This window comes from Poecilia mexicana, unplaced genomic scaffold (assembly GCF_051168715.1).
Source record: "Poecilia mexicana isolate PSO_F unplaced genomic scaffold, ASM5116871v1 scaffold_13, whole genome shotgun sequence".
In the NCBI taxonomy this organism is placed as follows: Eukaryota; Metazoa; Chordata; class Actinopteri; order Cyprinodontiformes; family Poeciliidae; genus Poecilia; species Poecilia mexicana.
In genome coordinates, this window is record NW_028263382.1 from 32,357,522 (window position 1) to 32,374,440 (window position 16,919).

The window sequence follows — 16,919 nt, forward strand, 5'->3', positions numbered from 1 at the left end:
AGTGTTGTCACCCATAAAGTAGAAAGCACTACTAAACTTCACTATACAGTGTAGTGTTTCCTACTTTATGGATGAGTATACTGTTAGCTGCAGAGGAGAGTGAAAGAAGAACCAAGCCGGATGATGTCGAAGTTCATACGCTTGATTTGAACCTTTGTACACTTTGTACAATGTTCTATTAACCAACAGATTGATGTTAATATTGGTAATATTTATTGAGAAAATGATTAACTCTGATCTGTAGATGGAAGCATGATGTTGCAGTTGTTGCTTTAACTCGGGTTTTCTGAGCTTTTTTGTTTTACGTGAATGTTTTAATATGTTATTTATTATCTCTTCCATCCGAGAGTAGGCATGTTACAGAAAGCAGATGAACACAATGTAAGGCAAACTACATTCATACACTCTGGTCTGCACAATGCTGTGACTAAAAGTGTATTTTTTTAAGGCTAGAAGTCACCAGACATCCGTCAAGTTAAATTCTCTGGAAATAGTTTTACTGGATTACAAAAGAATATATTCCTGATTAAATAAAACATGGTTTTAAAAATTGTCTTTTATTCCCCCTATAAGGTGAGTTGCAGTTTTTCTTTAAAATGATCAATAAAGAATCTTATCCTATAACTTGTTTCTCTTCATTGTTCATCATCCTGATTGTTGTGTTGGGCTATTTGTCATACTTTAAAGGCTTTCTACAGCAAAAGTAATGCAACACTACTATATAAAATAAAAATATATACAAATATTTGACACATATTTACATTTTCTCAGTAAAAGCTGCTGATTTGATTGTGTCTGTGACTTGGCATTAGTAGCAGAGGTGTTAGCATGGCGTCTAGTTCCAGGGTAAGGGCTGCAGGAAGTTCGAGGGAACCAAACCTCGTCTTCCGTGAAGATCTCCCTTTAAAAAAAAGAGAGAGAGAGAGAGAAAAATGAACGTCTATGCAAACATTAAATTAGAAATTAGTCATAGAGTCACAGCAGAGTTTGTGCTCACAAAGTAAAAACCGTCTTGATCCATGTCACCCAACACGTAAATGATGTCTCCGGATCGAAAGCCCAGTTCAACCTGAAACCCAAGAAAATTAATTTTAGGGTGGGAGACCCCCTTACAGATAGGTAATATCGAGAAATCGGTGGTTAGTTTGACTTTTGAAGCGCTCACTTCACTGTCGATGTTGGGGGAGTTTTCCCATGGATCGTAGTCGAATAAGGCCACCATTCTTCTAACAATCACATCTTCACGAATGCTGCCAGCATCGCTTAGCTCTGGTGTTAAAGACATACCTGTTTTGCAGAAAATGTTGAAATTAAATCTTGAAATTAAAACAAGAGTAAAATAAAGAAGAAGAAGAAGAAAAAACAAGTAGAGAAGCTGTATTTAAATCTTAAGCTTGCCTTACAAACCCACAAAGACAAATTGCTAAATATTTTTTTTTTGTAACCACTTCCTACATAAAGCAAACTGCTCTAAGCTAACCTTGCACATGAGCACAGAGGAACTGGAAGAGGGTTTAGCTCTAATCAGATTTTTCCAGCCAACAACATTAAAGATACTTGAGAGCAAAATGAGTTTTTTCTGATTTAGGCTCATTTTCTCTCTATTGTCTGTCACAGTCTGATCTTCTTGCAGAAAATGAAGCGTTGGTACCTGCGTGATCCACAGGCAGGAAACCCTGCTGCATGAGAACGTGCTTCAGGTACTCGTCGTCCACTGGGACTTCAGCCACCATGTTGCTTGGCACGTAGCCGGAGAGACCACCGGACTCTCCATGGTAGAAACCGTCAGAGTCCTTGTCTCCAAACACCTGGAGAGGCACACAGACCGCACGTCTCACCTCTTTGTTCAAATACTAATGTGTGCACTTGTTTAGGTTGCTTTTTCAGAACATTGTCAGGTTGCTAATTTTGCTAAGGTGTTTCTCCTGACTTTCTGACAGGTAGTAAAATTATTAATGTTCTGAAGTGGCCCAGTTAAAGTTTTAAGAATGTTTATTTTAGCATATAGCGACAAAGAGGCCTTCCACATTAAAAGACTCGAAACGCAATACTGAACATGAATTACTGACGTACCATTTAAAACATGCAAAAAGCAGAGTTTGATTGCCGTTTGAAGAAATTGACCTCATTTTTTCATTCACATGTAAATAAAAATATAATTAGAAAACTCACACTGTTACATTGTTTTTCTATCTTTGTAAAAATGCCCATCTTATTTAATGTGGAAAAAAAACAAAGCAAAGTTGCTCTAAAAGTTGCATTGAAAGTCCATTAAAAATGCCAACTTTGCATTAAATTATCATAATTTACAAAATCATGTAAAGTTGGCACTTTTAATGGACTTTTAATGCAACTTTTACAGCAACTTTGCATTAAAAGTGTCATTATTTACCGAATAACATTTCATGACAACTGTCATAAACATTCATAAAGACTTCTTTATGTTCATGACAGATGTTATGTCATGTTTATGACAGTGTCGTGTCAGTATTATGTACACCCCTTCAAATAAAGTGTTACCGAATGTTCTAATACTGTTAGAAATACCTGTGTGTGCGTGTGCGTGTGCGTGCGTGGGGGTGTGTGTGCGTGTGTGTGTGTGTGTGGGTGAGACCGAGAACTGAGTGAAAAACGGCGGCAAGTAACCTAAATGAGCAGCAAAAAAAAAAAAAAACAGTTACAGGAACTCAAGAGAAGAGTTCATGTCTCTGTACATGTTCAGTGGGTCTGCACAAACAGGAAATAGCTGCAGCATGTAATTTCAAAGAAACCTCTTTGCAGATTGAAAATGAGGAAGCACAACACACGTTGCAGAGAATCACTAAAACATAAAACCTTTTATGGCGGTGAAGTGTCTTTACCTTGATGATCTGGCCTGGCACAAAGGGCAACTCCTCCGCCGCCGTGTCGGGGTTGGGAGACATGGCGGCCGGGTTGTACGGGTAAAGCGCCACAAAGAGTCGAACGGTGGGGATGGAGACCTGGCTGGCGGTCTCCAGGTCCCACTGCCTGAGGTCCTCCGGGGTGGCGACCCTCACCTCGTCAGGGTATATCAACACATCCAGCTCTAGTCTGGTCTCCATCGGCGGCGGCAGCTCCCAACCGTCCACCTGGCAGACAGATGGCTGCTGTAGACAGCAGACCTCTCTTTAGCTTCATCCTAATTTGAGGTAACTAAGCTAAGCAGAAGGAGCTGTAATCCTCTTTGAAGCAAGTAGATGAATTCATTAGTTCAGCAAAGACTGTTCAGTAAGACTGCAGTTTGAAAACAAATGAGAGGGAAGACTTCAATTGAAAGCATCGAGTCAATGATCTACCTTTTTCTTTGCATCTTAGAGACAACAAGAAGGTAAATGTGGAGTATGTAGTGACCGTTTAGGAGTTCTTTACATTAATACTGAACAAAGAACTGTTTAAGAAATAAAATTAAATAACTTCCAATCAATTCTATGACGAGTCAAGCACAGTTATTCAATCTGAACCGTTTGTCTGCAGTAAAGATGACAGTGTGAATACTTTGCCTTGATTAGGGCCATTTTTTAAACTCTTCCACTTCCTGCTTAGATGGCTTGACCCAGTTTACAGGCCCTGGAAATAAACACTTCCTCTCTTGACCTTTAGTTGGCAGGGCAGGTGACAAGCTGCTCCTAAAAGAAACAAAAGTTTTGATAGGTTCTGTGATGGATGGACTGAAATGTAAAAGGAAAACTGATTTTGAAAGATCTGGGTTGGACATGTCCGACTTGTTTTCCCACACACATAGAGCGCCTTGAACGTTACAACATTTTTGTCATGTTTCAATCACAGACCTCAATGTGCTTTATGGTGATTTCATGTAATATGCCAACACAAGCTAACAGATAATCGTTAATTGTATTGGTTTCAAAATTTATTCATAGTCAATGTTCAAGAGGAACCCAGGAAAAGTAGACTAGACTAGGTTAGGCTAGGCTGTGCTAGACTAGGCTAGAGTAGAATAGAATAGAATAGAATAGAATAGAATAGAATAGAATAGAATAGAATAGAATAGAATAGAATAGAAAAGCTTTATTATCTGTCAAAACTGGCAACAGAAATTCTTCTTTGACAAGGGAAGAAATTTGGTCAATAGAGCAAAGAAATGTCTAATAAGCTAATCAGTAACTAGCTAATAAATTATCCTTGCATTCATTTTCCTGTCCCAATAATTTAATGATGCCCGTAGTTTAAATAATATTATTCTCAGATGTATTTAGATTAAGTTGCAATACAGTGTCTGCACTGTATTCATTTTTTTTCCATTAGCAGCAGCTGTAGACAAATGTAAGTTCTCAACAAAATGTTTCAGGAGACACTACTCACTATTACAGCCCTGTGACTACAGAGGTTTTAATCCTCAACTGCACTCTTAAGTATTTGTTTCTTAATAAACAATTAAAAAAAACAAAACAACAGGAAACATTTACTCTCAGAGAACAACGAAAAACCTCAAGTTGCCAGAAAGAACATAGTCAAAGATCGGGATTCTAGGATTAGTGTTCATTAGACAGATGAGTCTGAATTATTTAGACACCAGAACTGAGGACATTTTATAGCAGTCCTAGAAAAGAGCTTCTTAACAACTGTGAAGCATGAAAGTGGATGTGTCATGGTCACATCCACTTTCGATTACATCGTATAAAATTCATGGTGCACTTATATAAGAGGAAAATGTGAAACATGTGAGAAAAATAAACCTGAAGCAGAAATTGACCTTTCAATGTGGTCAGTGACCCAAAACATACCAATAAATCCACCAAAGAAATCAAAAATGGAAAATCCTGAGTTGAGTCAAAGCCCAGATCTGGATCTTATTGAGATGCTGTGATTTGAAATGGACTGAACATGAAAAAACTTAATAATGTTACATCCTAGAGAGAAACGTGGAGCAAACCTTACTCAGACCAGTAGTGGTTACTCACTAAAGTTGTTTTAACTCTACTCATAACAGCGAGGGCTGTACTAGTTATTAAGCCTAGTTTAATCCTCAGTAGGAATTTTCTTAAAATTGTACATTTTTGTTTTTTAAGTGCAAATAAATACATTTCTTTTCTAGGGATAAAATGTGTAAGAAGACATTAGTATGTGAACATTTTAAACAATAAACAACTGAATACTGAATGGGGTGCAGCTCAGCTTGGCACTTTTTTTCACCAAAACCTCAAATCGACTTGCATTGTAACTATCAAGAAATCCCACCAGAACAAGATTTTCTAAACACGAAACTTTTACCACTAGCCAATGTCAGCGTCCAAGCAGAATGATTCCCACAAAAGAGCTGCTAACAATTGCTGACATTTTGTCATCAAAAAATAAAATCCATACCCAAACTAACAGGAGTTTAAGTATGTGAACAGGACGTACCAAATAAATGCGCAATGTATGAAGCTTGCTGATTATTTCACACAAATCATGCTACCCAGTCTGCAAACCACACATTTCAGTTGCAGTGTAAAAATAAACTACCTTGTGGCTTCTTAGAGCGCTGCAAAATTTGGGGGTTTGTGTGCTTTGCTACGTTTTTCTGTGGTCTCGCTCTGAACAGCAGAGCATTCACAAACTCCAGAAACTTTTGTAAGACATTGCCAGACGGGGTCCACTGATAATGTTGGGCAGGCAGACCAAAATCATTTACTTAGGTATGCTGGTGAAACCTGAAATTTAGGTGCCAAAAGAAAAGTACTCAGAGTACTGTTTAAATTGTAATTACTTACAGTGAAAAAGTATGTAGGCTACCCCGGCTTCCCCTAGAGATTTTACTGCCACGCTTACATGTCACCAAACAAATTTGATTTTAAGTCAGACATTTGTTCTGATTATTTTCTTAACAGAAACTCAAATCCATCCTCTTCTAAAAATTATTTGCCTCTTGTTATATTATGAATTTACCGTGACTAACCACATTAGCCACTCAGGCTACAGGCCTTTAGATTCAAGAAGCAATTTAAACAAAACCTGCTTGACAACAGGATGTCGGCTAATATGCTAAAAAAAACAACAAAAAAATAAACAGGTTATACCCCAATCTGAAGAAATGTAGGAAACAGAATAAAAATCATGTCACTGAGATCCATCAGTGACATCAGAGCGAGAGCTCTGAATCTGTTTCACTTTCCACTACCACTGTCTGTTTCACTGGCTATCATGTATTTTTTTTATCTGGCAGAGATATGCTATCCAACCCTGGAAAAGCACAAGTTAATAGATGGATGGATGGGTAGAAATATTTTTTTTCTTGTGTTCTTGTAGTTTTTTCTTCCAGACTTTAAATGAGAGACAATATAATTCAAGAGTGATCAACATTTTTCTGATTAATCCAGAGGGTTTATTGGGAACACAAATATTAACACACAGTCACATCAGATATGAGACACCCGATACTCGAAGGAGCCAGTTCAGAACATGCTTATCCTACCTAATTACTCTGCATTTTGTTTTATCAGGTTAAATGTTTGCACAGTGTAACACATGAATTTCCCCAGAAGTGAAAGAAGTAAAGAAAGTGAAGCTAAATCATTAATGCTTGTACTGGAACAGTTTTTCTTAAGTTTCATTCGAGCAGGTTTTTACTAACAGTCCCACGGTTTCTTTACTGATCCTGACCAGAAGGTGGAGCTGTAACAGCTAAAGTTGCAGGTTGGGAGAGAGCATGGTGAGAAAAACTCAGTCGGATTAAGAATCTGAAATCAAAATATCTCCAGATCAAAATACAAACAAAGCCTATTGATATTTAAACAGTTACAGTAGAAAAATCCTTGAGGTGATTTTAAATTAATCAAATTTTCTACTTTACCCTATATATCAAAATCAAACGATGACAAATCTTGATGACCTAGAGTTGTAATTGAGGCTTAAAATCAAAATTTTAAATAAAATGAGAGATATTAAATATTCTAGTGAGTAGTTGTTCAAGCTGAAATCTTTTATAGAGGTTTACAAATCAGTATCTCTAACCCTGAGTCTTTTTAATTTTTTTTTTTACTTTTTGGTCAATGTTTTGTATTGTAATTTTATGTCACAGACCAACAAAATATGACATCACCTCAATGATAGCTGCAAATACTTTTTGGTAAGTCTGAAGAGTTAACTGAATGGAGAGTGTATGCAAACTAACATATGCCAGTGAATTAATCTAAACTGTCCCTTTGTTCTAATTGTTCTGCTCCTGTAAGGTGAAGTTCTGCTCCTGCTCAAGTCTCAAGTCATTTTGAGCAGGAGCTCAAGAGACTTGAGGAGGACATTATTGGAAAATCTGTCCAATAAGCAGTTTTGTTTTTCAGGACACAACTAAATGTAGCTCCAATCTTCCCATTAAATCTGAAACTTGCTGGGATCTACATGGTTGATTTTCCTCCACTTGTGGTGTTTTGTATGTTGGCCAAAAACTTTGATGTTGGTCTCATCTGACCAGACAGGCTTCTTCCCCAGGTTTACCGTTTCGTCTATGTAGCTATGGGCTGGGATTTTTTTAGATTTAGAATGTCTTTCTTCTTGCTATTCCTCTATATGGATCAGATTTTGAGAGCAAGCAACTTATTGGTGAACTCTCAGCAAATTTTCTTACCAAAAGTGTGAATTTCTGCAGTTTCTCTACAATAATCAGGGACCACCCTCGTGTTATTTAAATCTCTTCTTAATGAGTTGTGGAAGGTTTGTATTTGTGGTGTTAATTTCCCATTTTGTGGCATATACTTTATTATCTCGGGACATAACTTTACAACCTAACTCTACCTTAAACTCCTCCGTAACGTCCTCTCTGACCTGTCTGCTGTGGTACTTGGTCTTCATGATGCCATCTGTTTTCTGATGTTCTCAGACAACTGTTTTTATACTGAGGTTAAATTACACACAGGTGAACTCTGTCTGCTAATTATATGAGCTCTGAAGCCAGTCAGTTGCACTAAGATCTATTTAGATGAGCGCCTGGTTCAACAATCCTGAATCAAAATGGCTCAATTACTTCCTTGGTATGCAAGTACCCAGGCCTGTTGAAGCACATACACAGTGCAGTTTCTGATATGGGTGACATGGGCATCCGTCCAGGGCGACATCTCATCAGGGTCAGCATGAGACCTCCACCCCCTCGAATCCCCGTAACGCCACAAGGCCTCACAACCACACCCTCTTTGGTTGAAGTGAACTCTGCTGTGAACGCTGTGGTTCAGCGTTCACAGCATATGTGAACGCTGAACCACTCAGCTAGAGTTCAGGGCATTCTGGGTAAATACAGCAAGTCTCGCGCTAGCAGGAGAAATGGCTCATGGTCTTTCAGCAAAGACAAAAAGAGAAATTCTACTACTGCTAAAATCGGAGGCCACTCCATCTGTTTACATTTTGTGAAGAAAGGAAGTTGTGCTCATATCTTCTTCAGAGGTTTTCCTCTCGTTTCCTTCAGTGGTTCTTGTTGCAGCGCCACCACAGGCGAGGAGGGGAACATATTTTTCAAAGGGTCTCAAAGCTGAAAATGTAACAAATATTACTGGACTACCAGTGGAGAAAGAACACCCTATAAATGTATTTTATGTTCGATTATGTCTTATAACAGCTTACCATTCACTGTCAGTTGATTCCCTGCTTTCTGCACCAGCATGCTGCTGCCACTTCAATAAACTCCATTTCCCAGAAGGCCTTCAGTGCCATCCATCCCCATCCTCCTGCTCATGTCTGTCTGTCTCCCATGTATGGAGTGTTACATCATTTGCACAGACACCCACCTTCCCGAGTGATGACGCAGCCCATGGAGAGTGTGTGAAGAGGAGGAAGAGGAGGAGGAGGAGAAGGACGAGGAAGGCATGTAGGGAGGGGGGTAGAGAGAGGAGAGAGAGAAAGAGAGGGAGAGGAGAGAGGGTGTCCCGTCTGCGCTGAGCCTCAGACAGACAGCAGGGAACAGCTGCAGCACTCGCTTCGCCTAGGATTTCACTGCATTGCGATTTCAAATATCAGCCGTTTTCATCCACGAAGCCCACGTCGCGCAGCTCGACCGAGCAAAGCCCCCCGTCCCCTCCCAGCACTAACCAGTAGAGAAAATGGTCGACCGCGAGCAGCTGGTGCAGAAAGCCAGGCTGGCCGAGCAGGCAGAGAGATATGATGATATGGCAGCAGCCATGAAGTCGGTAAGTCCAATCCAACAGCAGGGGGGGATGATGATGATGATGATGATGACTGAGGGATGGGTGGGAATGTGCTTCTGGTTCTTGTTAGCTCCGTTTTAACAGCTACCACACTCAGCAGCTGCTGTAATATAGCTGTAAATCTCTTTATTACATTGTCATCAGCTGGATTGCAGCTCACCCCCTCAACCCCCATTTGTCCTCTGAGTTGGGTCCAGCCCCCCCGCCTCCTCCCCCACCCCTACCCCTGTCCTCTGAGTCGGGTCCAGGCCTTGTTCTGCTACTGCCGCTGCTCACTGGGCGGTGCCTTTCTGTCGACTCAGAGGATGTTACAATGAGAACGTGTGCAGGCCCTGATGTTCATCTGTGGACTGAGACAGGAGCCCGGCATCAGAGTGACGGTGCTGCTGCAATGCATCAACAGATTTCTTAATGTCGTATTCATGATTTAATCTTCCGGTACTGCTCTGTCTCATTTTCCTCCGTTTTGGGAGGAAGAGGTGCTGGGAGCAATGTGAGTTTCCTCAGAAATAAAAAAAAGAAAGCCTATCATCTGCTGCTGCCTCCTCCTCCTCCTCTTCCTCCTCCACCATCTCCATCACCACCTCCCTCCCCCCACCTTACTCCCACACCTCCTCCTCCTTCTCCTTGTCTTTGTCATTAATTATACACTACTGCTCCTTTTCAACATGTTTTATCCAACCTTTTACTCAAACACACCCAACAGGAGCTGCTCTCTCCTTTGAAACAAAAGGTAGGATTCAGCAGGTTCTCTCTGGAACATTCTCTGTCATACTGCAGTGAGTCAGTTTGAGCAGATTTCTTCCTCTGCCATCTCCTCGGCGTGCATCTGATGCAGCAATTCAGAGTCGTTTTCAGGTTAACAGCTCCTGATTTAACGGTGTAATAGCTGATGTGAAGTGGATGACATGGATGGGTTGTCTCATATTAGCTCCTCAGCTTTTATTGGTCAGTGCTGAGAACAGATCCTTTGTCTGCTTGCCTCTCTTCCTCCCTTTTTCCTTTTTTCTTCTCCTGCCTCCTTTTATGACATATCAGGATTGAAAAAAAATCGCTGTGTCACTGGTACCGGCAACATTCTTGAGCTGACACCCAGATTAAAACCATCTCTGCTAATTGAAGAAACCGTTTCACTACCTCGTGCATCATTTATCATTGCAAGAAGGGATTCCATTCCCTTCTGTCCAATCTGCTGTGTCAGGCAGGTCCAAACTGGGCCCAAACAGCCTCTAACCAAGGGAAATCCCTATGCCATCGCGGCCCACGGAACGGGGAGGCCCTGTCGCCTTCATGTTAGCCTCATGAGAAATATGCTCTAAAACTAAAGCATATTCACTTGAAATCATCAAAAATATTGATACCAGCACATTTTCTTTTACAGAATATTAAGAATTGAACCAATCAATGGTTTGTTCCTGAACTTAACACTGAGGAGTCGAAGGAAGCTTGGACGAGTCCATCCCCTCTCCACCCACTTGCTGTGATGTCACCTTCCTCCATCCTGAGCACTGAACAGTAAATGAGAAATAATTGCTCCTCCCATAGCAAACAGGCATTACCTGTGTTTTCTGTGTGATCAGTTTTAACCCGACCAGATCTACGGTCCGATCCAACCTATGCAGTCTAAATATAAAGGCTCGGCTCAGAGTGATGTCACTAAAGGTAAAAAGGTCATTTTGAGCCAGAGAGAAGGTCACTGGGACATGTGAACCGCCCGTGTAGTCACGGTTTTCACTTACACTGCAGCCGCCCGCCCCCCCCACCTCCCTGCTCCAGTCCCCGTGAGAGCACATTAACCGTCTCTGTCCCTCCTTCTCTTGCCTTTCCTCTCCCTTCACCCTGCAACCCTTCCTGGTAACCCCCCAACAATCTTGAATATCATTTCTCGCTAGCTGGCATTAGCTGCACACGTGGCAGCTGGAACTACTGGTGCACTAAATGAATGGATTGCCATGGAAACTGGGAATTGCGCATGATGAGTGAAATATTGTTCATCCTCTTTGCCGTGGAAGAAGGACGGTCGGCAGCCAAATGAGTACAGCTAGAAAAATCTAATGATTGCTTCCCTCCAGTGAAATCATTATTAAAGTTCATTCTCAGGGATCTGATTTCATTGGAATCAGAGGAAAAGGAAGCTGGAGGGGAGTTTTTTTCCCCTCCTAAATACATTGGAGGGCTTTGAATGTTCTATAGCCTTTTTAAGGGTGTTTTCACACCTGATAGTGCTGTAGACATGGTTCAACTGGGGACCAAAATCGCAACTTTTGTTACATTTTCAGCTGGTACAGTTCATTTTCACACTGCATTGTATAAAACCCCCCCCAAACCTTTAGAAAAACAGTTTCCCGCCCTTGCCTGTGGTGGCGCTGCACCAAGAACCACTGAAGGAAACACTGGGCGCAAGCTCCTATAAAAAGAAATTGAGTTACATTACACGACTCTCATATTTGTTTTATTTGTATTTACCCAGGATGCCTTGCGGTACAGGCTGCTTCATGCCTTTGGAGTGGACTCTGGTCCGCTTGGCGTTCACATATGCATTCAAACCGCACCAGAGTTCACTTCAACTGAACAGAAGCCTAGGTTTATTAGTGGACCTTTTTATTGGTCACATCACTCCAAACAAACTGCATTTTCTAGGCAAATGAACTAGAGTTGAATTAAAGTGAACTAAACAGGGCTGGTGTGAATGCACCCTTAGTCACTTGAGAAGATTGAGGTGACCCTACTCCTGCCATGGTTGCCAAAACCCCATATCGGCCAACGGAGGTGGAGGTGAGCAGGTTTTGTGGCTCGACAGTGACCATAGGGCCAATAGATTTAAGGTGAGTCAGTAATTCAAACTCACTATTTATCTCCACCAACGCCTACTGGAGATACTGCAGTGAGATGCGTCAAGTCACTGGAATTCAGCCAGAGGACGTTTCATCAATGGAAAATAAAACTGCACTGAAATGATGTGTGCTTAATAAGAGGTTTCTGACTCTTATCTTAGAAATAACACTCAATTGCCCCTGCCTCCTTGGCTACTCCATGGTGGCTTAATTTTGTAAATTACTCTGGGAGATCAAAGGTGATTGAGGGCTTGGAATCAACCTGCCATGGTTACACCTCAGAGACGCCAAGCATAGTAGTAACAGCCCTGTGTCAGTCGATTTATTTAGGATTTAGCTGACTTTGCAGGTTGAGGGTTTGGCATAGTGACGATTGACGGTGTGGTTAGGGTATTTAAGGACCATTGTGTCATACACATACTTTTTTTCCATTAACACACATTGAATGAGTCACACTGAAGTCCATCATTGATGGTAATTAGGCTGGGATTGTTGCTTGCCAGAAAACTGAATCAAACTGAAAAGCTCCTCACCCAACTGGTGTGTTTAAACCTAACCTAGAACGAGTTTCGGTAACACTTTATTTGAAGGGGGTTGAATAAGACTGTCATGACACTGTCATAAACATGTCATAACACATGTCATGAAGATGAATAAGCCTTCATGAATATTTATGACTGTTGTCATAAAGCGTCATTCGGTAAATTATGACACTTTTAATATGAAGTTGACATTATTCAAAATGTCTTTGCTATGACAACTTGACATTAACCAAGAAATCATTACTGTTTAAACTTTACCTTTAATAACATAAAGTTACCTAATTTTTAAAGTGCAATCAGTAATACTTTTATAACAAATTTATATCAGTAACCTCAAGGTGAGCAATGCCGTAAAAGTCTGCTTGGACGCAATATTTGATCAGCTGTCCATACACTAGAAGTTTTTTTCTAATATCTTTAGCGTTCAATGCTAGAATGCGAATGCATTGACTTGATTTCGGTTAGTAACCAAAATCCTGAAGCTCAGGATTTCTTCCATCATCATCTTCCATCATGATGATGGAAAAGGAATGTTTCCTTTTGCTAGTAAAATTTTCATGAAGTACTTTGAATTGATCACTGGACTTCAACCAGTGTAAGTTTTTTCTTTAGCAACTGGAGTTCAACTAAATGCCTCTTTGGTTCCACGAAGTTGACTTGCTTTTTGAAAGCTCATGTCATCAGCTTGGTTGGTGGTTTAATGACCAGAAGCATCTCAGATATGGACTTCTCTGTGTTGGTTTCAGGCAGATCCAGTTTGTGAGAGAGGTTAGTGATTAATTGGCATGGCTCTTCAGAATTAACAGTATTCGCGCTCTGTCTTTCAGGTGACGGAGCTTAATGAGGCTCTGTCCAACGAGGAGAGGAACCTGCTGTCTGTGGCTTACAAGAACGTGGTGGGAGCCCGCCGCTCCTCCTGGAGGGTGATCTCCAGCATAGAGCAGAAAACCTCCGCTGACGGCAATGAGAAGAAGATTGAGATGGTGCGGGCCTACCGGGAGAAAATTGAGAAAGAGCTGGAGGCCGTGTGCCAGGACGTGCTCAACCTCCTGGACAACTTTCTGATCAAGAACTGCAGCGAAACTCAACACGAGAGCAAGGTGTTCTACCTGAAGATGAAGGGCGACTACTACCGGTACCTGGCCGAGGTGGCCACCGGCGAGAAGAGGGCCACGGTGGTGGAGTCCTCGGAGAAGGCCTACAACGAGGCCCATGAGATCAGCAAGGAGCACATGCAGCCCACCCACCCCATCCGCCTGGGCCTGGCTCTCAACTACTCTGTGTTTTACTACGAGATCCAGAACGCCCCAGAGCAGGCCTGCCATCTGGCCAAGACCGCCTTCGATGACGCCATCGCCGAGCTGGACACCCTCAACGAGGACTCCTACAAAGACTCCACTCTCATCATGCAGCTGCTCCGAGACAACTTGACACTGTGGACAAGTGACCAGCAGGACGACGAGGGCGGGGAGGGCAACAACTAAAGGGAAGCCTCACCTCGAAAATCAAAAAGTCAAAAAAATTACGGAGGGCCGGTGGACTTTGGCAGCCGCTTTTGCCGATGAAACTACCGCAGCAGCAGTTCTTTATTTTTCCATGTGTTAAAAGAAAAGAATCCAAAAGAGAGGTGAGAGTGGGAGGTTAAAATCTTAGTTCAAATATATATAGAAATATATATGACAGTTGAGAGGTGGGGCCTCCGTCTTCTTGGTTTTCTCTTTGACATTTGCCAAAAACCACTGATATGTCAGTCAATCAGCCTGAAGTGGTTGTTGTTGGATTGAAATGGCAGCCTCACACTGGCATAGGAACTGATCTTGTTCTGTCAAGATAAGCTGCTTACTTAGATTTTGCGTGATAGAGATGCATTTGAGTCACTTGAGAGAGAAAATGCTTGAATGGGGAATTTAAAAAAAAGGTCTCACTAAAAAAAAACTAGGCTGCATTGGTTCCAGTAGTAGATGAATGGGCCCTGAAAGCTGTTGATGTTATTCTGACAAGTAGAAAAATCAGCAAAAATCCCCTAAATTTTTACACGATTATTTCATTTTGAAAATTAGGTCAAAATTAGCTCCCTTACTGCTAATTTAAATGTTTTTGGCATCTTACGGATAAGTCTGTTGTGTTATTGGAGCCACTGATTCTTTTGGAGGCGAGGGTTACTAAAAGGCAGAGACTTAACGAAATGAATTACAAAAATGGAAAAAAAAAAAAGACAAAAAAAATAACAGATTAAAGCAGCTTCAGAGTTTGTGGTTTACTTCTGTGTTCGTTTTATTAAATGCACATGCCTACTATACTGTTTCTTCAGTGTAAGATGACAACAATAATATTGCTTATTCAATATTGTGCATGCTGGTGATGTATTTATATACAGTAGCTTGACTTTATTAACTTATACTGTGGGTGTTAAGTATTCATATGATTGAGAAAAAAAAACAGGCTTTGTCTAATGTTGATTTTTTTTTTAATTTCTAATTTATTTTTTATTTTATTTTTGATTTGCTATACCAAAATGGTGATCGTAAAAATTGACCTGTAACGGGCGTTGCTTTAGTGACATGCAATATGTGTATTTAATTTGTTAATGAAAGAAAAAAAATGATAATTTACAAAAAAATAGAGAAAAAAAATAACCCACCAGTGCTTACTTAATCTTATCGACTGGTGTTTTTTTTTTTCACTTTGAAGAATGATTGATATATTTTGTTCTTTGAACAGTATCTAAGTACTTTTTTTCTGTCATGCTATCCAGTTTGAAATGACAATGGTGATGTTTCCAGGCTCAATGTTTCCGTTACGAATCCGCCTACATGGACCATATTTTGTTTCTGATTTTTTTTCTATTTGTTTTTATACCTTTTAGCTGTTTTCCTGAGTGACAAAAATATCTTGAATGTGAGTCATTATGTAGCAGTTGCACAAGAACCGGAATAATAGCTATGATAATAAAAAAGAATATGACTAAATTATACATGCACCATTTCCTCAGTGGTCCAGTGTATTGTTGTGTCGTCACCCGTGAGTACACTTTGCTTTTAAGAGGAAGCCCTTCGTCCGTAGCTCGTTTTATTGTTTCATGTGCTTTATTCTCCGTGCCTGTATCGTTTCTACATGCCTCATTTGCGAGTAAATCTCTAGCATTAAAAAAAAGGGAATCTATTGTATTTTGAACATGCATGTTACAGTTATGCACATTAAACACTAATGCACAATGTTACACCACAGAGAACGCTTAGAAAATTTACTAAAGGTTCAGAACAAACACACAAAAAAAGCTGCTAAACAGATTTGTCGTTGTTAATGCTGCTACTTCTATAGATTAATAATATATCACATGGACAGCAGGTTGATCGACTTTTATTATTTTTTTAATTGGTGGTTTGATGGATTTAAGAGGGAAACCAGAAGCCTTAAGGCCAGTAACACAACCTTGTTCATGTGTGCTAATTATGCGTCTCCATCCTGAATCAGCCTGCATGAGCTCACAGTGTGCCACAGCTGCTTTGATTTATTTTTAAATGTATCGAAGCTCCAAAAGCTCGATTTTATTATAATTCAATTTTCTTTTCTTTTTTTTTAAAAGTTATTTGTAAAAGAAAATCATGTCTGGGACTTTCATCGTTGCTAAGAGACTTTGCATTGCTCCTTTTTTTTGTTTTTTACTTTTCATTCAGTTTTTTCTGCTTATTTGGCTTTTATTCTGTTGTTTCTGTGACTCAGCATCATGCATGTACAAGTTATGAGGTAGTTTGATCCAGAGGATCTGATCTAATGCTGAAACTGAGGATACAGCCTGTATGGTTAGAGTTTATTTTATTCTTTTGGTTGCCATCTGTTGTCCATTAAAGTTATTTGTTTATTGCTATCAAGCTATATATTCATTTTTTGTCTATTTTAGCCATGTATTGGCATCATTGCGTCAACGCAGCTCATCCCTCTTTATTTAGTGGCATTAAAGGGTAAGTATTATTAATCAAGCAACTGTTACAGTAACAGTTATAATAAGAAATAGGACGTCTGTCTCTTTAAAAACTCCTGCTCTTTGTGAAACTTCAGGAAGTCATTACAATATGGCTCTTCTATTAAACCTTTAACAATATTTTTACCAGCGTTGCATTGAGAAGTAGCTCCTATAATCTAGCATCTACCAGTTTGCTAACTGCTGCTGGCTAGTCTGAAGGAGCTGAGGTGTGGCCAGGAAGAAGCTTGGAAACTGCAGCACAGAGGAGGAGCTGCAGCTTGTAGGCGGGGCTAGGTCCACCTAGGCGTTTTGCTCAGCTGAATGGTTGCCATGGAGATGAAATAATTCCTCAAACATGCATAAAAGAATCAAAGCAACGCTTCAGGTATATTTTTGATGACATTATAACCTGATGTAAAGTTGTTGTTTT

At 40.4% G+C, this 16,919-nt stretch overlaps 2 protein-coding genes across 3 annotated transcripts; one reads left to right on the forward strand and one right to left on the reverse strand.

Annotated features, from left to right (window-relative positions):
• Positions 1-480: 480 nt before the first annotated feature.
• On the reverse strand, positions 481-3,174 carry LOC106907487 (RIMS-binding protein 2). 2 transcript variants are annotated; one of them, XM_088012084.1, is made up of 5 exons: positions 2,862-3,174; positions 1,652-1,808; positions 1,166-1,287; positions 998-1,069; positions 481-901 (listed from the first exon to the last, which is right to left on the reverse strand). In XM_088012084.1, exons 1-5 carry the CDS (start codon positions 3,081-3,083, stop codon positions 836-838), a joined length of 639 nt encoding a protein of 212 aa, XP_087868210.1. In that variant the 5' UTR covers positions 3,084-3,174; the 3' UTR covers positions 481-835. The 2 variants fall into 2 exon arrangements, with proteins under 2 accessions (XP_087868210.1, XP_087868209.1); XM_088012083.1 differs by having other exon boundaries at positions 998-1,287.
• Positions 3,175-8,688: 5,514 nt separating this feature from the next.
• Positions 8,689-16,393, forward strand: ywhag2 (3-monooxygenase/tryptophan 5-monooxygenase activation protein, gamma polypeptide 2). The gene is made up of 2 exons (XM_014973225.2): positions 8,689-9,131; positions 13,353-16,393. Exons 1-2 carry the CDS (start codon positions 9,045-9,047, stop codon positions 14,007-14,009), a joined length of 744 nt encoding a protein of 247 aa, XP_014828711.1. The 5' UTR covers positions 8,689-9,044; the 3' UTR covers positions 14,010-16,393.
• Positions 16,394-16,919: the final 526 nt, after the last annotated feature.